The sequence below is a fragment of the Scyliorhinus canicula genome, chromosome 23 (genome assembly GCF_902713615.1).
Source record: "Scyliorhinus canicula chromosome 23, sScyCan1.1, whole genome shotgun sequence".
Taxonomy (NCBI): Eukaryota; Metazoa; Chordata; class Chondrichthyes; order Carcharhiniformes; family Scyliorhinidae; genus Scyliorhinus; species Scyliorhinus canicula.
The window spans coordinates 15,319,112-15,342,176 of record NC_052168.1 but is presented as its reverse complement, the minus strand read 5'-3'; the positions used below and the strand labels follow the sequence as shown (position 1 = coordinate 15,342,176).

Below are 23,065 nucleotides of genomic sequence, written 5' to 3'. Positions count from 1 at the left end.
GGAGAAACAAGAGGAACTGGATGCAAGAGTAGGGAGATGCTTCAGCTATGCAAGACATTAGTGAGACCACATCTTGAGTACTGTGTACTGTATTGGTCGCCTTATTTTCTAGTCTAATACCTGGAGTGGACAGATTGTCATGAGGAAAGACTGGACAAGCTAGGCTTATATCTGCTGAAGTTCATAGGAGTTGAGGCGACTTGATTAAAACATTTAACATTCCCGAGGAGACTTGATAGGGTGCATGTGGAGAGAATATTTCCTCTTGTGGGAGAATTTAGAGCTAGGCGTCACTGTTTAAAGATCAGGAGTTGCCCATTTAAAACGGATGAGGATAACTTTTTTCTCTGAGCTATGAGCCTCTGGAACTCCCTTGCTCCAAAAGGCAGTGGAATTAGAATCTTGGATTATTTTTTTAAGGCAGAGCTAGATAGATTACTGATAACAGTAGGGTGAATGGTTATTGTGGGAGCAGGCAAAAGTGTGGATTTGAGGTTAAATCACATCAGCTGTCATATTCACTGGCCGAACAGGCTCGAAGGGCCGATTGGCCTACTCCTAATTCGCATGTCTGTATGTAGAGATGGTAGCACTGTGGTTAGCACTGTTGCTTCGAAGCTCCAGGGTCCCAGGTTCGATTCCCTAGTGGGTCACTGTCTGTGTGGAGTCTGCACGCTCTCCCCATGTCTATGTCGGTTTCCTCCCACAAGTCCCGAAAGATGTGCTGTTAGGTAATTTGGACATTCTGAATTTTCCCTCTTATGTGCCCGAACAGGTGCTGGAATGTGGCAACTAGGGGCTTTTCACAGTAACTTCATTGCAGTGTTAATGTAAGCCTACTTGTGACAATAAAGATAACTTTTTTACTTTAGAGAAGAGGTTTAAGGTCTGTGCAGCTGCCAGTGGTGGAGCATGAAAACCAGGGATAGAACATAGAATTTATAGTGTAGAAGAAGGCCATTCGGCCCATCAACTCTGCACTGGCTCTTGGAAAGAGCACCCCACTCAAGCCCCACACCTCCATCCTATCCCCGTAACTCAGTACCCCCTCCTAACCTTTTTGGACATGAAGGGCAATTTAGCATGGCCAATCCACCTAATCTGCACATCTTTGGGCTGTGGAAGGAAACCAGAGCACCCGGAGGAAACCCACGCACACTCGGTGAGAACGTGCAGACTCCGCACAGACAGTGACCCAAGCCGGGAATCGAACCTGGGACGCTGGCGCTGTGAAGCAACCTTGGTAACCACTGTGCTACTGTGCCGCCCTAGAGGCTCCTGAGAGGGTGCTCAAGAGGCTGGAATTGGAGGAGCAGTCTGAGTCTCTGGGGGATTGAAGGTGGTTACAGGGATTGGGAGGCAGCTGAACATAAGTTTAAATGTTGGACTGGGGTCAGTGCAGCTCAACGGATACAGGAGACACTGGTGACTGAACTGGAGCTGATGCGAGTTGGGATATCCTTAGCACAATGTTAGATGAACTGAAGTTTGGTCTGAGAAATAGTTTGGTTACAGAACTCGAGATTTGATTTGCGAAACGCATTAAAGAATCTTGGAGTGAGCACATTCTCCCAGTGTCTGTGTGGGTTTCCTCCGGGTGCTCCGTTTTCCTCCCATAGTCCAAAGATGTGCAGGTTAGTTGCATGATCAATGCGTGGAGTTATGGGGAGTGGGCCTAGGTGGAGCTCTTTTTTAATAATCTTTATTATTGTCACACGTAGGCTTGCATTAGCACTGCAATGAAGTTACTGTGAAAAGCCCCCAGTCGCCACACTCTGGTGCCTGTTCGTGTACACTGAGGGATAATTCAGAATTTTGAAGGGTCAGTGCAAACTCGATTGGCCGAAAGGCCGCCTTCTGCACTATGGGATGATGAGAATTGATTGGATGAGCCAATGTTGCCTCCTGCCCAGAAAATTTTGTTGAAACTCCAATGATCTCCTGGTTTGTCTCCCAGTAAAACATGGCATCTGATTTGATCAAATCAGAGTTCTTACAGTTTTTTAAATTTCTGGCCTTGAGTAAGAGAGTGAGTAAGCATATATATGTGACAGGGAAGATGCCTGACTAGACATGTCTCTTCTCTTCTTCTCTCTTTTCTCCCCCCCCCCCTCCCCCCCCCCCCCCAATTATAAATGGGAGCAGCCAACAATTCATGACTCGTTTCTTGTAATTAATAAAAATCCTCCTCTGTATGTGGGGCATGGTTAAATATAAGCAGCAAATCAGTTCTCTTTAATGTGAAATCTAATATACTTTGCACCCTTTAATCTTGCTTTTCATTGCCTGATCAAAGTCATACCACGGTCTGGATGCCCACGTATGAAGGTATTATACTACGTATAATCCGTCAGTCCTAACTCTTGTGTTCTGTTTTACTGACAGGGCTTTGTTGCAGTACCCACAAAGAATCCAGATGGTACTCTAAACTTAATGAACTGGGAATGTGCTATTCCTGGTAAAAAGGCAGTAAGTATAATGTGCATCCACATGTCAACGGATTTACGAGATTCTGCAGTGGGCAGTTGTAGTTGCGTGGGTACAGGATGAGGGAAAGAACTTTAAAAACATTTGTTTAAAAATCTGTGCCACTCCTTTAAATCTCATTTACAAAGTCAAAAAGTTGTTGATTATCCTTCCCATAATGTTTGTTTGAAATGGTGGTGCTCCTTCGGCCTTGGAGAAGCCATGGAAAAACATGGAACCACCTCCGATGCATGACACAGGAGATGGGGACCTCCTTCCATTGCGATGTCAGTACTTCAGATAGACTAAAGATCCCATGGTATCCTTCAGGAAGAACGGGAACTTTTTGTTCAATGTCCTGGCCACATTGCACTCACTGCAAAAAAGAAAAGTTAACTACCTGCTTGTTCATCACAGCGTTGGTCCGTGTGCAGTAAGGGCTGCTGTTTTCGTTGACATGAGACGTATCCCGTTATGTATGAAGCACTTTGTGACACCTGAGAAGATGAGACAAGGTGCTCCATAAGGTCATTTGTGGTAGTTGTTAGACTCGTGCAGTTCTGAGTGCCCCTTGAGGGGGTACCCAATTAATCTTTCCCAATTAAGGGGCAATATAGCGTGGCCAATCCACCTAGCTTGCACATTTTTGGGTTGTGGGGGCGAAACGGTAGCACAAGTGGATAGCACTGTGGCTTCACAGCGCCAGGGTTAGATTCCTCGCTGGGTCACTGTCTGTGAGGAGTCTGCACGTTCTCCCCGTGTGTGCGTGGGTTTCCTCCCACAGTGCAAAGACGTGCAGGTTAGGTGGATTGGCCATGATAAATTGCCCTTAGTGACCAAAAAGGTTAGGAGGGGTTATTGGGATAGGGTGGGTGAGGCTTAAATGGGTCGGTTCAGACTCGATGGGCCGAATGGCCTCCTGTATGTTCTATGAAACCCACACAAACACGGGAAGAATGTGCAAACTCCACACGGACAGTGACCTTATGGAGCACCTTGCCTCCCAAAGCCGGGATCGAACCTAGGACATCGGCGCCGTGAGGCCGCAGTGCTAACCAACTGCGCCACTGTGCTACCCTCTTGAAGGGGAAGTTAAGAGTCAACCACATGATGTGGGTCTGGAGGCCAGACCAGGTAAGGATGGGAGAATGCCTTCCCTAAAGGATCTTTGTGAACCAGATGGGTTTTTACGACAACCGACAATGGTTTCATGGTCATCATTAGACTTTTAACTCCAGGTTTTTATTGAATTCCAATTCCGCCATCTGCAGTGGTGGGATTCGAACCCATGTCCCCAGAGCATTACTCTGGGTTTCTGGTCTACTAGTCCAGTGACAATACCACTATGCCACCGTGAACAGCACTTGGAGGAAGCACTGAGCATGGCAAGGGTGTGGAATGTACTCTGGGTGGGGGACTTCATTGTCCATTGGTAGCACTATTACAGACCAAGCTGGTTAAATCCTTAAGGACAAGTCACCTAAAGGATCTGCCGCATGTGGTGAGGGAACCAACAAAGCATCATTGAACTCATCAATGTATCTCTCCATGACTGTATCAGTAGGAGTGGCAACTGCACAGTCCTTGTGGAAATGAAAGCTCATCTTCAATTGAGGATATTCTCCATTGTGTTGTGGGACTGCCACTGTTAAATGGGATAGAATTCGACTTGAGATTGGGCAGCTGCGCGACGCTATGGGTCAGCAGAATTGTACTTGACCGCAATCTAACCTCATGGCCTGGCAGATCCATATAATTCCTATAGTGTGGAAGGAGGCCATTCTGCCCATCGAGTGTGTACTGACCCTCAAAGAACACTGCCTAGGCCTACTTTTCCCGTAACCCCGTGCATTGATCATGGCCAATTCACCTAAACTGCGCATCTTTGGACTGTGGGAGGAAACCGGAGCACCCGGAGGAAACCCACTCGCACAAAGTGAATGCGCAAACTTCAGTCACCCAAGGCTGTAATCGAACTGGTATTCCTAGCGCTGTGAGCCAGCAGTGCCACAATGTTGCCCTCATTCTACCATTACCACCAATCCAGGGGATCAACCCTGGTTCAATGTAGAGTGCAGAAGGACATGCACCAGGCATACCTAAAAATAGGGGCTGGTTTAGCTCACTGGGCTAAATCGCTGGTTTTTAAAGCGGGCCAGCAGCACGGTTCGATTCCCGTACCAGCCTCCCCGGACAGGTGCCGGAATGTGGTGACTAGGAGCTTTTCAGAGTAACTTCATTGAAGCCTACTCGTGACAATAAGCGATTTTCATTTCATTTTTTCAAATAAGGTGTCAACCTAGTGAAGCTACAACACAGAAGTATTTGTGTGCAAAACAGCATAAGCAGCAAGTGATAGATAGAGCTAAGCGATTCCACAGATCGGATCTAAGCTCTGCACTCCTGCTATATCAGTCATAAATGGTGGTGGACAATTGGACAAGTCATTGGAGGAGGCGGTTCCACAAATATCCTATCCACAATGATGGGGAAGCCCAACAAATCAGTTCAAAAGGCTGAGGCATTTGCTGCAATCTTCAGTCAGAAGTCCTGAGTAGATGATCCATCTCTGCCTTCTCTGGGGCTCCCCAGCATCACCGGTGCCAGACTTCAATCAATTTGATTTACTCTATATGGTATCAAGAAATGGCTGGCGGCACTGATGCTGCAAAGGCTATGGGCCCTGGCAACATTCCAGCAAAAGTACGAGCACTGAAAACTTGCGCTCCAGAATGTGCCAGGCTGTTCCAGTCCAGCTACAACACTGGCATCTACCCAACAATGTGGAAAATTGCCCAAGAGTGTCCTGTACACAAAAAGCAGGACACATTCAAACTGGCCAATTAGCCTACTCTTGATCATCAGTAAAGTGATTGAAGAGGTCATCGCCACCAGTGCGATCAAGTGACATTTGCTTAGCAATAACCTGCTCGTTGATGCTCAGTTTGGGTTCTGCCAGGACCACTCGAGTCCCTGACCTCATTGCGGCCTTGGTTCAAAAATGGACAAAAGAGCTGAACTCCAGAGGTGAGAGTGACTGACTGCCCTTGACATCCAGCCTGCATTTGACCTTCTGTGGCATCAGGAAGTCCCAGCAAAGCAGTCCATGTCCAAAACCAGCAACACCTGGACGATATCCAGGCTTGGGTCAACAAGTGGCAAGTAACATTTGTGCGAAACAAGTGTCAGGTAATGACCATCTCCAACAAGACGAACCTAACCACAGTCCCTTGACATTCAATATTAGCATCGCTGAATCCCACCCTGTCAACATCCTGGGGGGTTACCATGGACCAGAAACTGAAGTGGACTGGCTGTATAAATGGTGGCTCCAAGAACAGGCCAGAGGCTAGGAATCCTGCGGTGAGTAACGTGCCAAAGCCCGTCTACAATCTACAAGGCACAAATCAGGAGTGTGATGGAATACTCTCCACTTGCCTGATTGAGTGCCGCTCTAACAGCACTCTAAACTTGACACCGTCCAGGACAAAGCAGCCCTTGTCCGCAAACTCCCTCTACCATTGACACACTGTAGCAGCAGTGTGTACCATCTGCAAGCTCCTTGGACAGCAGATACATGGGAACGCTACCACCTGGAAGTTTCTCTTCAAGCTGATAATACATTCGTTAATTGTTGCTGGGTCAAAACCCTGGAACTCTCAACTGTTGGTGTACCCACACCACATGGACTAAAGCGATTTCAGGAAGGCAGCTCACCACCTTGAGGGCAATTGTGGATCGGCAATAAATGCTGGCCAAGACAGTAATCGCATCACCTAAAGTAAAGTTACATTTGATGTTTTCAAATCTAATGGCACTGTCCTGGAATTTGGGAAAAATAAACCAAGCATCATCAATTATCTCTCAGTCACCACTTTAAAAAAAAAAAATTTAGAGTACCCAATTAATTTTTTTCCAATTAAGGGGCAATTTAGTGTGGCCAATCCACCTACCCTGCACATCTTTGGGTTGTGGGGGCGAAACCAACGCAGACTCGGGGAGAATGTGCAAACTCCACACGGACAGTGAACCAGAGCCGGGATCGAACCTGGGACCTCGGCGCCGTGAGGCAGCAGTGCTGCTCACTGCACCACCATGCTGCCCACAGTCACCGCTTTTAAGAACCCAGGATGAAGTCCATCAAGACCCAGGGGTTTGTCAGCCTGCAGCTCTCCCAATTTGCTCAGTGTCACTTCCCTGGTGATCGTCCAATGCAATATTTCTGATCAATTCATCTGTCGTCTTTTTATTTTTCTTTTAATTCCCCACACTCACTTTCTGTAGACCCATCTCTCACTTTGGTAACTTTAGATATAGAAACTCTTACTGCTTTAATATTTCTCAATAGCTTTGTCTTGTACTCTATTTTCCCTCCTCATCTAATAGTCATTCTTTGCTGTTTTTATGTTTTGTCCAGTCTTCTGATTTGCTACCCTTGCTCAATTATATCTTTTTTAAAAAAAAACTTTGTTGTCTTTAACTTTTATAGTTAACCTCAGACGGTGGGTATTTCTATCTCATTGGAATGTATCTTGTGTATTCCGAAAGATCCCTTTAAATTTCTGCCAATGCAGACCTATCTCTTAACCTAATTTGCTGGTGCACTTTAGCTAGCTCTGCTTTCATGCCCTCATAATTGCCCTTATTTATAGATGATGTGGAGATGCTGGGGTGAGCACAGTGAGAAGTCGTCCAGCATGTTTGTTTCAAACACTAGCTTTTGGAGCACTGTTCTTTCCTCATTCACCTGAGGAAGGAACAGTGCTCCGAAAGCTAATGTTTGAAACGAACATGTTGGAATTTAACCTGGTGTTGTAAGACTTCTTACTGTACTTACTTATAGAATCACAGAATTTACAGTGCAGAAGGAGGCCATTCCGCCCATAGTCTGCACTGGCTCTTGGAAAGAGCACCCTACCCAAGCCCACACCCCCACCCTATCCCCATAACCCAGTAACCCCACCCAACACTAAGGGCAATTTAGCATGGCCAATCCACCTAACCTGCATATCTTTGGACTGTGGGAGGAAACTGGAGCTACCGGAGGAAACCCACGCACACACGGGGAGAACGTGCTGACTCCGCACAGACAGTGACCCAAGCCGGGAATCGAACTTGGGACCCTGGAGCTGTGAAGCAATTGTACTAACCACTATGCTACCGTGCTGCCCGTTTAGATGTTTAGAATACTGATTTTTATGTTTAGAATACTGATTTTTGGACCCACCCTTCTCTTTCTATGATTGTATTTTGCCTTCAGTTTAGGATCACTGCTACCTAAGGGTGCCTTTATTATGAGGCCATTAATCCTACCTCATTGCACAATACCAGGTCTAATATAGCCTGCTGTCGAGTTGGTGGCAGAATCTGCTGTTCTAAGAAAGTATCCTGAAAATATTCTATGAACTCCTCATCTAGGCTGTCATGTCTCCGTAACAGCTATAAGATTTGCACCGCCAGTTTGTCGGTTTTGTTGTGAATTCTACATTTATTCAAATACGGAACTTTTATTTTGTACTTCCATTATTTTTGTTACCTCTGGCCTTATCTGCTGATTTGCCTTTGGATTTGTGTACCATCCCTTCTGTAGTCTAAAGGTGTAATAGCATGGTATGAACCTGTACTTAAATAAAAGTCAGTGTTATGGTATCAACAATGATGGGTCAGGGCAGCACGGTGGCGCAGTTGTTAGTACTGCTTCCTCACAGCGCCGAGGTCCCAGGTTCGATTCTGGGTCACTGTCCGTGTGGCGTTTTTACATTCTCTCCGTGTGTGCATGGGTTTTGGCCCCGCAACCCAAAGATGTGCAGGTTAGGTGGATTGGCCACTCGAAATTGTCTCTTAATTGGAAAAAAAATTAATTGGGAACTTTAAATTTAAAAAAAAACATACAATGATATGGGTCATACCAGACAGCTTTGTATTGAGTTCTCAGTCCTCCCATATCCTGCTCGGCAAGGAGTTGGGTGTTCTTATCTGCTTTTTCCTTCTCGAGGTGCTAAGAAATGTATATCCCAGTGACTAGATAAGTGTTTTTCAAGCATTCTTTTGAGCTGGCCAACCGTTGCAGCCCACGCCATGCTCGCTTACCTTTAGTACAAAAGAGGAGCTTGCTTGGCCCTCAAATTCTCACTCCATTCAGGTTCAAAAGAGGAAAGGGCAATGCACATATCCGGTTCAGACTTCAGCCAGTTCCTTTGTACCATCTTCATCTTTGTGAAAATGGAAAAATCCAACTTCTCACATGTAGGACGTCGTGAAGAGCAATAGCAACAAAATGCTTGTTTTACTCAGAACTGGATACTCCTGTGCGATGCTACTCCGAATGCTGACAGCCTTGTGGGCTTTTGGTGAGTTTTAAATGTGCTGTCACAGGCAAGTTACAGCCATGTAGCCTTTTGATTTGGAGTCCGCTGTAAGTTAATAACTGACTCTGGAGTCTCAACCTTGAAAGGAATTTTTCAACCATCCCATCTCTTACAAAATCTGAAACTTCTCATTTGCCAGTACTTCTCTGCATATAACACATGGGCTTTGCATCCTTATTTGAATTGGCACAATTGACAGAACCCTACCTCAAGAAATCATCTTTGTTCCCGAGTTAAGTTTCTTCTTTGTAGGCTGTTAATCGGAGGTTCTGAAGCTCTAAGGGTTCAGGGCTAACACTAGCACTGCTCTGTCCTGGGGCAGAGGAAGAAAAGAGAGTGAGGGCGCAAAAACAGAAAATACTTGACAATCTCAGCTGGTCTGACAGCGTCTGTGGGATAGAAGGGAGCCAACTTTTTGAGTCTGGATGACTCTGTCAAAGCAAAGTGTGTGAGGGCAATTGACTGTTCAAGAAACAGTTAACTGTACTGGTGTAATCTTGGGACTATTATGGGCCAGGGTTTAGAAAACCCCAAAGTATATCATGGAGTTCACCTGACCTACAACTTTAAATATATTTGGTTCACAAGGGCCCACTTTACATGTGTGGTGCAACAGAGAGCTAAAGCATGTTTAAAACAAACAATGTCTATGAATCCAGTGAGCCTGTTCTGCTATTCAGTAAGATCATGGCTAATCTGCTTGTAGCTTCAACCCCCTACCTACCAGTAACCTTTCACCCCTGTTGGTTGTTGGTGATGTTGATAAAACAGCAGTATGAGGTAGTTGGGTAAGTAGTAGATAGCAATATGATCAGACTGATACAACTGAGGTTATTCATGAAGTCCCGGCTTTCAACCTGACCCCTCGCCTGCGGTGTGGTGACTCTCTGGTTAAATCACCACCAGTTAGCTCCTTCTCTCTCTCTTCTCCTCCTCCTCCCCCACCCCACAAAAAAAAGGGGTAAGCAGCCTTTGGTCATCTGGGACTATGGCGACTACCTTTACAATTGAGAACGATTTCATGACATTTCCAAAATTTATCTTTTTCAAATTCCATGTTGTTCCAAGTACTTGGTAAAGAGCTTTATGTTTCGATTTGTTGGAATTGTCTGTTTATTAACATTTAAAAAAAAAAAAAAAATTTTGAGTCCCCAATTCATTTTTTCCCAATTAAGGGTGAATCTAGCGTGGCTACCTAGCCTGCACATCTTTGGGTGGTGGGGGTGAAACCCATGCAAATACGGGGAGAATGTGCAAGCTCCACACAGACAGTGACCCAGAGTCAGCATTGAACACGGGACCTCTGCACCGTGAGGCAGCAGTGCTAACCACTGCGCCACTGTGAAGCTCAGTCTGTTTATTAATGTAATGGTTTTGTACTGCGTTATTTTCTTAAAATGAGAGAGGCTGCTGTAGCTTCAAGCAATACTTTAGAATAAGATCCCCCTACAACTGAATTGTTTACTGAAAGTAATTTGTACATTATCAGTTATTGTTAATACGTTAAGAATTGGTTTGGGTTGAGCTTTGCTTGACTGTTGTATACTGTAAGAATTGTGACTAGTTGTTGACTGAACCCACTAAAGCAGCGTTGATTAGTAACCTAGACCGGTTTATTGGGTTGCCTGCTAACAAGATATTCTTCTCTTCTAGACGCCGTGGGAAGGTGGGCAGTATAAGCTTCGAATGCTGTTTAAGGATGACTACCCCTCGTCGCCACCAAAGTGTAAGCATGGGCTGGGATTTCTGTCTTGTCAAGAAAACCAAATAAGTGACCTGCTCCAAACCTTTGTCAGTGCTGAATGCAATGGTATAAATGAGAGGTTTGGTGCCTGATGAGTGTTTATTAATTTTTATTTCACTTTCAACTGTTGAGCTGAAAAGTAATTGTAGAAGATTGAGATTTCATTTTTTACTTTAGAATTCTTCAGCATTCATTTTGACTTTCAGAACAGGGGGAAAAAAAATTTGGAAGCTTTCCTTGAAGGCCTGAATGTCCAATTTTATTACATTCTGTGTACACAAATGTACAAAGCACTCCACAATTTGTGCGCAGGATAAAATGATGTTAACATAGTGAACGGAAAGTAAAGATTGAATCAACATTGGTTGGATTTAAATCCCGCTCTAGGAAACCTGAAGTGTTGTATGCCCTTCGTGATCCATTGTAGCAGGTGAAAAGATTATAAAACATTTTCTCCAAATAGCCTCCTCCACTGTAGTCTCAATTTGATTGTGAATCTGTGAGCATAGAAATTGCTCTGTGGGAAACTGGTAGCAATTGAGCTAAATTATTTTGTTGAATAGCTTCATGTAGAGTCAGTGTGTCCTGCATAGGAGTACGGGTGGCCATTTCTGGCTGAACTGCGCAGTACACACGACATTTTAGTGGTGAGGAGCTACAACCATATTCTTTTTTAAATTTAGAGTACCCAATTCTCTTTTTTCTCCCCCCCCCCCCCCCCCCCCTCCCAAAAAAAAATTAAGGGACAATTAATTTAGCATGGCCAATCCACCTAGTCTGCACATCTTGGGGCTGTGGGGGTGAGACCCACGCAAACACGGGGAGAATGTGCAAACGGACAGTGAACCTGGGGTGGGATCGAACCCGGGTCCTCAATGAGGAGGCAGTGCTAGCCACTGTGCCACCATATTCTGCTATGACCATGTTAACTGATCTGGTCTTCTGCTAATATGTTTATGATGGGGATGTCCCAATTTGAATGGACTTCTGCAGACACACTCAACCCACACCATTAATATTAAGGAAATGTTTTTGCCCAGAAACATTTTGGTCTTGGATTTCAAATGATAACTTTTCAGGTCTGTTTGTTGTGACTGTTGTAAACCCTAAATAATGGTTAATAAAAAAAAATTGATGCTTCGGATGCAAAAGAAACTGCTTCTGTCAGTAAGATGATCACGTGGATTATATCCTAAAATACTACCTGCATGGTTCAAAATGACCTTTTATTCCTCAACTACTCAACAGGTAAATTTGAGCCTCCAATATTCCACCCGAATGTATATCCCTCTGGTACTGTGTGTCTATCCATTCTAGAGGAGGATAAGGATTGGAGGCCTGCTATTACTATTAAGCAGGTCAGAACTAACTTTCACTTAAATAAATTTTTGTGCAGCCTGCTCCACAGTATTTGTTTTGCTTTCCATCATTGAACCGTCCTGTTTTATCAAAATAGATATTACTAGGAATTCAAGAACTTCTTAACGAGCCAAACATTCAAGACCCAGCACAAGCAGAAGCATACACAATCTACTGGTACGTGGGACGTGTTGACAAAGAAATGCATGTCTTTAGTAAGCCTAATGATAGTTATACTTTCCATCTAGTGACCAGTTAACTTGAGAAATGATTCCACCAGGAGAAGTAAGTTAATTAAGTCACTGCCATTTATTTATTTATTTATTTATTTATTTTTCCACCTGATGTTTAAATCTACCTCCTAGCTTTTCATGGTTAACGACAGTTGTCTGGTTCTATATAACTGAAGCCATATGATTTACAAACCTGCCCTATTTGGAGAGGATTTTGCACTTTTGTTCTGAAATGATGTATGGTTAGATGACCATTAGCTCTTCCGTTCCATTGACCATGTTTATTGCTTTGCTCGTATTTGTCTTAGATGGAAATATGTTAACTATTGATTTAGACTGGGGTAAATATAATTTAATCATGAGAGCCGAACCTGAACTATTCCTAGTTCGGAGCCAAACATATGACTTCAATCATACAATATGATTCTTGCCTGGAAAGACAAGTTGCAAGAGTATATTGTGTTTTATTTATAAGAGACTGGTGGCTGACATAAAAAGGGCATCCAAAAACATCCTATACTCATATACTACCATTTGACCTATATTAATGGTCCAGACTGAGGTGTGCTCCCTGAAGTTAAAGTTCAAAAGTCACCAGATGACATGCATGGGCGGCACGATAGCACAGTGGTTAGCACTGTTGTTTCAAAGCTCAAGGGACCCGGGTTTGATTCCTGGTTTGGGTCGCTGTCTGTGCGGAGTCTGCATGTTCTCCCGTGTCTGCGTGGGTTTTCTCCAGGCTCTCCGGTTTCCTCCCACAAGTCCCAAAAGATGTGCTTGTTAGGTGATTTGGACATTCTGAATTCTCACTCCGTGTACCCCAACAGGCGCTGGAAATTGGCGACTAGGGGATTTTCACAGTAACTTCATTTTTTTCATTTAAAATTTTTTTTTTTTAGAGTACCCAATTATTTTTTTCCAATTAACGGGTAATTTAGCGTGGCCAATCCACCTAACCTGCACATTTTTAGGTTGTGGGGACGAAACCCACGCAGACACGGGGAGAATGTGCAAACTCCACACGGATCGAGCCGGGATCGAACCTGGGACCTCGGCGCCGTGAGGCAGCAGGGCTCACCGCGCCACTGTGCTGCCCTCACAGTAACTTCATTGTAGTGTAATGTAAGCCTACTTGTGACAATATTAAAGATGATTATTATCATCCATTGATACTGAGGGAAGAAAGAATGAAAATTGAGGATGCACTAGCCAGAATCTTTAATTCTCCTTAGATACAGGGATGGTGCCAGAGGACTGGAGAATTGCAAATGTTTTACACGCTTGCCCAAAACAAATGAATGGTTAAACTCAACAATCATTGGCTCAGTTTAACCTGAATTGTGGGAAGGCTTTTAGAAATTATAATCTTAGATTATAGTAACAAGTCACTTTGACAAATGGTGTGACAAATGGACAGCAGCATGGGTTTATTAAAGGCAAACCATGTTGAAAATATTATTTTTGAGAGTTAACAGTTGATGGAGGTAATGTGATTAATGTAATGTACTTGGCCTTCCAAAAGTGAAGTGCCGCATAAAGTTAAGAGGCGGGGAGAGGAGAGGGGGAAAGGGGCGGGGAGGTTGAAAAGGTGACAGGCTTGAACATATTCGTTTTGTCTGCAGCGAATGGGTCCCTGTGCATGAATGTATAATACTTTTAGCAAGTGAAAATGAGTCATGTTACAAGCTTGACATTAATGGCTAGTGCAGCTATAAGCATACTCTGGATTGTTCAGCAAGTGCTGCCAATAGCAAACTCGCATCTAATAACAGGTGTGATTTTGAAGGCGTAGACTGCTCGATATTATGCATAAGCAAAATAACATGCTGTTTGATTCCATCAGCCAATCACTGGGATGGACGGCTTGGGTACCTGTCATCACACTGGCACTGAAATTCATATGCTGCATTGCTCAATTGTGTGGTAGGCATTACATCTCTTTGGACAGACTGCAGCATCCTGTTTGTGGAAAATATCATTCACATAACCACCACATTATAACAGCGTGAAACTGCTCCCTTAACCTGTTGTTCAAACTTTTCAGATACTTTACCGTTGCATGGTAATTTGAAATGGACTGGATACTTTTCAGGCCTAAACTGGCTGCCTTTGACCCATTTGTGAGTTTGCAAGTTATAGCTGCCATACCGGCAATCTTGTAAATGGGGCTCTAACTGTTTGCTCGCTTTGCAAGCTTGATTCAAAAATAAAGCGCATTAAAGCTATCTGCAAGACAATGGGTATCCTGAGCAGATCATCATTTACTTTGTATTGTGCAAACTTACATGAAGCTGATGCTGCCATCAGTGGGAAAAGATAATCTGCCCGCTACACAATTGAGCAATATCATATATAAAGTTCAGCGCCAGTGTAATGTTAGGTAGGTTGACCATCTGTTGTAGCGATTGGCTGATTGAATCAAATATAGTGTTCCTATGGCTATTTGTAATAGGCAGAGAATAGACAGTACACAACTAGCCCACTCTTGCAAAACCCAAAACAAAACCTCTATACTGCAAGATGTGACTCTATGATTGGACAGCACTGGCTGAACAATCAGTGTTGCTGATAGCTACACTAACAATCAATTTTAGATGATCAGTTGAGCTTGTAACATGGCTAATTATATGTGCCGTGAGTGGCACATTCATCGACAGAGTGCTGTTCCCTATAAATAAAAGGAACAGGTTGAAGCATGGTGCCTTTTATGAATGCTGAGTGTGTTTGGGAGCCTATAGTTCCCCATTGTCCCAGACTTTGCCATAGAGAAAGCAATCAAAAGTTTTTTAAAAAATTTTAGAGTACCCAATTCATTTTTCCAATTAAGGGGCAATTTAGTGTGGCCAATCCACCTACTCAGCACATCTTTGGGTTGTGGGGGCGAAACCCACGCAAACATGGGGAGAATGTGCAAACTCCATACGGACAGTGACCCAGAGCCGGGATCGAACCTGGGACCTCGGCGCCGTGAGGCAGCAGGGCTAACCCACTGCGCCACTGTGCTGCCCGAAAGCGATCAAGAGTTGACTTGTCAACCAATCAGCATCCTTATGAAAGCCAAGGAAGTTATGGTGAAAGTATGTGACGCATTGGTTCAGTCCCAACTGGATGTTCGATTCTGCTTGGCTCGTTCAGGAAGGATGGGGAGGCATTGGAGAGGTTGCAGGAAAAAAAAATTGCAAATTGTTCTCTGGAATGCTGGACTTGTATAGGGGAAAACATTCTCATTGATGGAAGGGCGGAGAAACAGGACACCAATTTAAAGTAAATGACAAAAGAACAAAGGTGACACAAGGCAAAACCTGATGCAGCGCGTGATTGGGATCTGAACTTTGCCTGTGTGGTGGAGGCAGTCAACTGTGGCTTTCAAAGGGGAATTGGATAGTCATCTGAAGAGAGAAAATTTGCAGGGTCCTGAGGAAAGGGAAGGTTTGCAGAGTCCTGGGGAAAGGGAAGGGTGTGTACGACTGGTTGAGTTGCTTTTGCAGAGAGCTGGCACGTGTCTGTGCCAAATGGTGTCTCTTTAACCATGCATACATGTATTCAAAAGCAGACAAAATAGGCAGCAAGTCATAAGTTGTTTCAAAGGCTCACTTGTGCTCTTTTTATGGAATTAATTAGTACATTGGTTGCTGGGATGGAATCCGCTTTAGCATTTAGGCTTGGATAAAATGAGCTCAGTCTTGTAGGATAGGCCACAGTTTCATATCCACAAAGGCTATTTGAAAACTGAAAAGCTGTGATAAGAGTCCATGTTGCCACTCTCCAACACCAGATTTCCCAAGAAACATTCAGCGCCTTTGAATTGAGGCATTTGCCATCTGGACACGAGCTGTCCGCCTTGGTGTATGGGACTGGAAATAATGGAAGAAGCATCTTTATGGTATATTCTCAACAGAACAGAAGATGAATTGATTTTGAATGGGTTGTTACCCAATTGATCCAGGCTTACAAAATAAACAAATTGTACTTTTGATGTGAAACATCCACAAGATTTCTATTCTCCCTCCAATCTCTAACTCCCCCTTTTTGTGTTATTTCTCCATTCACAGCCAGAACAGAGTAGAGTATGAAAAACGAGTGCGAGCACAGGCCAAGAAATTCGCTCCAACATAAAATCGAGCAGCTGAAGGATGTGGATTTCTGACTGTCGGCTGAGAAAAGAAGGCACGCACGCTTTTCAAATTTAGCAAGTTCCTGTTACAAGCAATTGGCAGTCTTTGGGGAAAATAATTGCATCGTTACTTGGACAGTTCTAGTTCACCACACACACACACAAAAAAAAGAGGCAAATCATCTCGGCACGAAACTTGCTGTGTTTCTGTGGCGGCTGTAGTAAAACATTTTTTAAAATTTAAAGCAAAAGCCCTACTGTTCATGGTTCGATTGACCTACACTGTAGCCAGAATTTGGGGCTCCTGTTTAATGCTGGCTAACTTGCAAAAATGCGGTTGGATTTTTCCCCCCTACTCTTCTCTCTCTTCTCCCCCCCCCTCCACCCAGCCCCAGCTTATGTCCACCATGAATGGTTTTCAGGCCTATCTTTAAGCAATCTGGCATAGTTATCCAGCCTCTGTACCATGCATCAGGAGGAAGATTTTTACAAGAAGAAAGTGAGAACAGTTACAAATCCATTTGCATACCATGATCTGCATTTTGCTATTTAACGCCAAGGCTTTCTTAATCCACATTGGCCCTTTAAAAGAGACTTGGAAGTCCTGTAATTGATGTATTTTAAAGAAACCGTCAATAAAATGTTATTTCTATCCACCCGTTCTGCCCCACCCCTAGTACTTGCAGACAAACGTGTGTGACGTTGCCCATAACCGAGATTGCTGTCTTAGTTAAAGGAACTCGCTGCTCTTCCTGAGCAGTTTCTGATGCACAGAAGCTGAGTGGACGCTCTCAGCCTGCAGTGTGGCACATTTGCTTTTAACCTTTTTAAAAAAAATCGGTAACTCTTTTTTAAAATGCAGTGGCATGGTACATGGGACTTGTCTGGTTGCAGCTGCCTGCACGTGTATACTCTTGTCACCTGCTCTCACTTTGTTTTGCTCTGGGCTTCCTTCCTATATTACTGTAGTTTGGGATGAAGTTACACTGTCCTTATTTTCTTTCTGGAAAGTTAAGTAAATCTTTTGCCCCATTTTGTTTTAAATCTGGAAATGATTTTTTAAAAAGTGGAATGAAGGTACCCTGTGGCATCTGTATGAAGGGTTACTGGTTTTGCAGAAAGATGTTTGAAATAGCGTAGCGCTGGTTTACAAAAAAAACAGAATTGTAAAACGCAAAGTGCATGTTTAAGATTGGACTGCAGACCAAGTTGTATATCACTTGGAAGTAGGGATTGCTTGTGAAACTGTACTTCAATTGATTTTTTTTTTTTGGCAAAGAACATTTGGTGGTGATTGTTTCAAGCAGTCACTTTACACGCCCCTGGGAATAGCGCGAGGCAGGTTTATTTTTCAGATATTTGGTCACCCGTTTAATTGGGTCTGGTTAATTCACTTGATCCTTTCCACTCGTTTTGGGAGTGAACCAGGTCTGGTTTTTACATGCTGGCATTATTAGTGAGAAACTCCTCTTCCTTCAGTTGATCTTCAGAATTGATTGAAGGTCTTTACTTCGGTTAACACGCGCAGCATTGTTCTGCCTTTCAGGAGGCCATTTTTCCCCCAGAACACACTGGGGGGTGGGGGGGTGTGCGGAAGTTGCTACTTTTCGGTGAGGGTGGGGGAAACTGGTCGAATACACAAGGAAGTACATTTTTCATGGTTCTCTTACTTTCAGGAGCTTTGTAAAATTTGAACCTGTTGCTAAAATTGCATCCCATTAACAGTAGAATCTTTTGGGACTATTCTGATTTTCTAAACAGTTGAGGATTGTACTGTTTGTCTTTCAGGCTCGAGTCTAAAACCTGCTGGACAGTTTGATAATAATTATGCAAATACCTGTAATTCATGAGATTCAATCAGGGCAGACAGTATGGTAATAAACACTTGTGGCCGTTTTTACGACTGAACATTCAGAAATTTAATTTGATTTGCATGTTGGGATGTGAACCGTATACGTTGTCTTTGTTGTCACGTTTTGGAATTGCAACCTTTTTTACATTGGTAGCATGGTATATAATGGATCTGGAGCACAACATGTGAGACTATTTTAGTATCAGTGACTACAACTGCTGTCAGTCTTGTAGATGAAGGATTGCCCATGTTTGAACTGGTCAAAAAAACCTGCACCTGACGTGACCCATTTTTAATGCTGCTGTTTATCTCTGAAAGGTTTGTTCTGCAAGTACCAAGAATGCACCTTGCTGACCAATTTGAGGTGTTCATTCACTAGGAAGTTGATGTTTGCAAAGTGCACCTTTTAGTGATGTTGCCACATATTTATAAAGTACAGGGAGCCTATTTTGCTCAGATAGTGGGTTCCCAATACATTTGAAATGACTTCTGATTTCCACCTTGCTTTGGTTCTGTCTGACTTCTGATGTGCAACATGTTGCAGAAACCTGGTGTAGTATTTGGGTCACCTATCTGTGTTGGGATTGCACCTCCTGACCAGTAATAGAGTAGCTTTCCTTGGCTTTGCTCCTTCAAATTTCAGGCTTCTTAACCTGTACTCAGTCGCATTTTCTGCTGGTCAATTTATATATTTTTAAAAAATCATTCTTTGTATGCAAGTGTTGCTGGTGAGGCTAGCATTCACTACCTATGTGTAGTTGAGCTGTGCCTCTGCAGAATATTGCCTCCAGTTTTGGAAGGGATTTGCATTCGATGCAAGGCAACATCTGCCTTGTTTTGTGCTGAGACCTTTATGATAACACTATCTGTTCTACCTTTGCCACGTACATGCTGAGTAACAATTGTAATAAGTTACCACATCAGTAGATATTCCTTTAAACATCGCTTGACTTTTGCGAAGTGGCAAAAGCAGCAAATTCCCTCCTTTTTTAAAATTAAATTTGTTTATTGCACATGTGAATGAAGAGAATGAATGAAGAGAATTGATGTATCATTCTTCATCCATTTCACCTTTTGCAATCAATGCTTTCTGGGAGCAGCAGTGTATTATCAACACTATCGATCCGTATAAATTCATTCTGTCCTTCTCTCTGCCTCACTCTCCCCTCCCTACTTCTCTCTGCCTCCCTCCCCCTCACCCTGTCTCCCTCCCTCTGCCTCCCTCTCTCTGCCGCCATCTCTTCCCCCCCCCCCTCTCTGCCTTCCTCTCCCTCCCTCCGTCTCTCTGTCGGCCTCTTTCCTCCTCTCCCAGTCTTGTCGCCGTCTGTCTATCTGTCTTTCATCCCATGCTGCTTGCTGCTTATTCTTTTAAAAATCTAAATTGGATCCAAACTTCCTCTTGGCTGCTGTTGTCATTCATGTTCCCATGCCCAAGGAATTACATTTTCTTTTAGTGCCTCTGTTTGAATATTAAACATGTGGTGAGGCTGTCTGTGCAAGGCCCAAGTGAATTGGCCTGGTCTTTGGGTGAATTAAGCCTGTTAAACTCCTCACTCTGAGCTGACAGCACTGTGCTTGAGAAGGTTGTTGTTGTGTTGGAACGAGGCCCCAGTTTGTTCATTAATATTGTGGACCTGCTGAAACTTGAATTTTATTTCTATAGTTTTAATTCCCCAGTGTGGTACAAGTAAATGCATGGAGCCATAGGATGCAATCCGAGTCCCATTTTTGGCTATGACAGTTGCTTTTAAGTTATCTGCTTCTAAATCATATTCCATAGCTCCTAGTGTATCCTTTATGTACATTCCATTGAAGGCATTGGTTGCTGATTTTGTTGGTACTGCCATTTTGGTCATGTGAAAGAAATGGGTCTACATAAATCGTGATAAAACTCAATCTGTCTTGTGTCACATCTTGTCGAAATTCTTCTTCAGTATATTACTGTTTATATTTGAGTTATTTAACATATGGATTGGACCACAACAGGAGCAGTGTGGCTGAATTCCTGCGATGTGGGAAGCAGGTGCCCATAGGAGAAATGCCACTTTCTCATTCATCAAAGCAAGACTTAGTTGTGCCTAATGGGCTTTTCAAATTTAAAAATTCTGTCAAATCATCAGTGTTATATCCTTTGTGTAAACGCTTATGTATCTTCATTGTATGTGTACAGTATTGAACATCTGGTAATATATGTAAACTGTAATTTTCAAGAAGGTCGTGCTGCCTCTAGATTTCAACGAGCAACAAACCCTTTTGTGCAGTCCAGTTTCCAGTGGTTGCCTCAGGAGCCAGTGAATAATGAGTTAAGGATGTGCTCTCCAAGCTGTTCCTAGCCAGATGTACAATAATTTGGAACAGTGCATTCACATGTACAGTATTGAAGAGCGAGACTTTGTAGTAAAAGTTGAAGATACAGATTCCAGGAAAGAAAAGGGAATTTATACGCTTTGTTTAGAAAAAAAAAAATTTGTGGAACATTTTTTTCCAATTGGGAATTCTGATATTAGTGGCGTTTCTGATGTAATTATCATAGTTGGAAAATTATGGCCAAGCTTAAGAAAACTATTGGGCATTGAACAAGATCTCCCCTCCCCTATCTCCTTCTCTTCCTTGTTCCCCTCTATCCCTTGCTTCCCTTTCTCCCCCTCTCCTTCGATCTCTTTTCTCCTTCGCACTCGCTCTCCTCCCTCTCCCCCTCGCTCTCCTCCCTCTCCCCCTCGCTCTCTCCCCTCTCGGATTAAATATAATTTACAGTCAATCCATTCCAATTGACCCAGAACAGGCACTTGCTAAAAGAATAATAAAGAAAACACCCTTGGAACACTGGTACATCCATTTCTTTGTTTATATTTTTTGATGGATAAAACAACAAAAAGAAAATTTTAAAAAACAGAAATCAGTATTCCAGGGTGGCGCTGTAAACTTGTACAATACTTTTATATCTTTTTTTCATAGTCCATTGGATTTTGAGTATGAAATTGGTATGTCTTTAGAAAACATGCTAATTTTTATGTCTGCCCAGCTCCCTCCCCAAACAATGAACCCTGCCCTGTCCCACTCCTCTCCCTGGAAAAGAAACAAAAAAAAAGTAAAAAAAAAAAGTTGATGGTTGTAATGGTTGCCTATTGCATGGCCTGTGTGGTTGGGACAATGTAGTGTTTCTGTGTCTTTAAGTGTGTCACCTTGCTCACCATGTTGTAAGGCTGGAAGACCGTAACTGGTTATTGCATGATCGAATCAATCTCTGAAAACCCGTGGTTAAAACCTTTACTCTGCTCAAATTGCTATGATCTTGGGTGAAGCCAGCGTAACATTTTCAATCAAACAGTAAACGTGCCCTTGCATTCCCAAACCTCCAGTACTTTGTCTTTTTTTTCTCTCCATCCCTTAAATTGGAAATTGTGATATTTTACTGAACCGTGAGGCTTTTGAGCTCGCTCTTATTCTTTTCAAAATGGTGCTTGAGCATTGCACCAAGCACCAACCTCTTTTTTTCCAAATAAAAATGCAAAAAAAAAATATCTATGGGCTAAATATGAAGGGTGTTCTCAACATGTATTAAATGTTTTGTAGATTTATGCATATGTCTGAACTTTGTAATTGCTTTTAGATTTTGGTAGAAATGTAAGCTTAGGTTTGGGTGCTTTCTTTCCTCTTTCTCTCTCTGCCCCAGTTTGTATTCGCCTTCATTCAAAACTGTACGACTGGCTTGTCTCAAACATCTGAACATATAGTCACCAAATGTGGGGTGATTGCTTAAGGAAAACTGCAAACCAGTTTGCTATTTACCGGCTTTGATTTGCTATCGTTCCACAGTCTTGGTTACAGGAGCTGCTGTTACTTGCATACCGTGCTCATTTACAGTGGTTTTCTTTCCCAACTGGACAAAGTACTAATGGAGCATGCTTGGCAAAGCATCTATTTGAACATTTAAAGTTTGACTGGAGCTTTGTTTTTTTTTTCTGTTGGCTACTTCTTGTCTTTTTTTTTAACTACTATCCCGAATGACGTGTAGTTGGCGGACTTCGACTTGTGCCAGGGCTGAAAATTAAATGTTAATTGACCAGCTGGCCAATATCATTTCCTCACTTGGCCCTCCCAATGTCTCGTGGGCTCAAAGATTGTAACTTTGCCGTTGTATGCAATGGTGTTTAGGAGCCTGGAGAAACAGGCAGACATCGATTGGATCAGCACCTAAATCTGATGTATATCCTCTTGTTTGAACAACTTTCATCAGAGTTGGGACGCAACCTGTTGTTAACTGGTCCAAAGCAGGGTTGTTTATATCCAGGTCATTGTTAGTTTTGAAGCCTGATTGTGTGAAATGTTATACCATTCTGTAACCTTGATACAATATGGTGGAATGTGAGACATTATTCACATGGAATCTGCTGCCTTCCCAAGCACACCTTTCCAAAGGCCATGTTTGCTTTCCTTACCTCTTGCTTGCCCGAAAAGTGAAATTGTAATATTGAAAAAGCAGCTCGGACAGCAAGAAAAATGCGCTTGTTTAAAATAAATTTCTAATGAATGGAAAGTTTAAACGTGAAGAAATCATTCCATTGTTGAGGCTCAAGCTGCCTCTGAACACCATGTACCATTGCAGCACATGCACCATTTCAATCACTGATACCTCTGTTTGTATGCTGTTTGTTAATGTATTTGTGTTTAGAAAAAGAAATTAAAAAGCAAAAAGTAAGTAGTGGTTTTGTTGTCATTTTAAGAAGGGCTCCGTAAACCAAGCACGTTTATCTCCATCCTACTGCACCTTTTTTGGGAGCACAAGGTGATGGTTCTATTTACCAATTAATGGCATGGCCTACTTGCAGTACGAGTGGTGTCAGACACAAAACCGGTTTCACCATAAGACTTGAATGGATTAGTAATTCCAGAGTTCTCGACTAATATTCATTTAAGAAACAGCACCAA

General features: G+C 43.1%; 1 protein-coding gene across 5 annotated transcripts in view; it reads left to right on the top strand.

Moving 5' to 3' along the window:
- Positions 1 to 22,835, top strand: part of LOC119956594 (SUMO-conjugating enzyme UBC9) — a 52,074-nt gene extending 29,239 nt beyond the window's left edge. For all 5 annotated transcript variants that reach the window (XM_038783928.1, XM_038783925.1, XM_038783929.1 and 2 more), the window contains 5 exons: positions 2,386 to 2,469; positions 10,488 to 10,560; positions 11,827 to 11,936; positions 12,035 to 12,114; positions 16,223 to 22,835. In XM_038783928.1, coding sequence (XP_038639856.1) covers positions 2,386 to 2,469; positions 10,488 to 10,560; positions 11,827 to 11,936; positions 12,035 to 12,114; positions 16,223 to 16,286 — 411 coding nt within the window. In that variant the 3' untranslated portion in view covers positions 16,287 to 22,835. The remainder of the gene's footprint in view (positions 1 to 2,385; positions 2,470 to 10,487; positions 10,561 to 11,826; positions 11,937 to 12,034; positions 12,115 to 16,222) is intronic.
- The last annotated feature ends 230 nt before the right edge of the window (positions 22,836 to 23,065 follow it).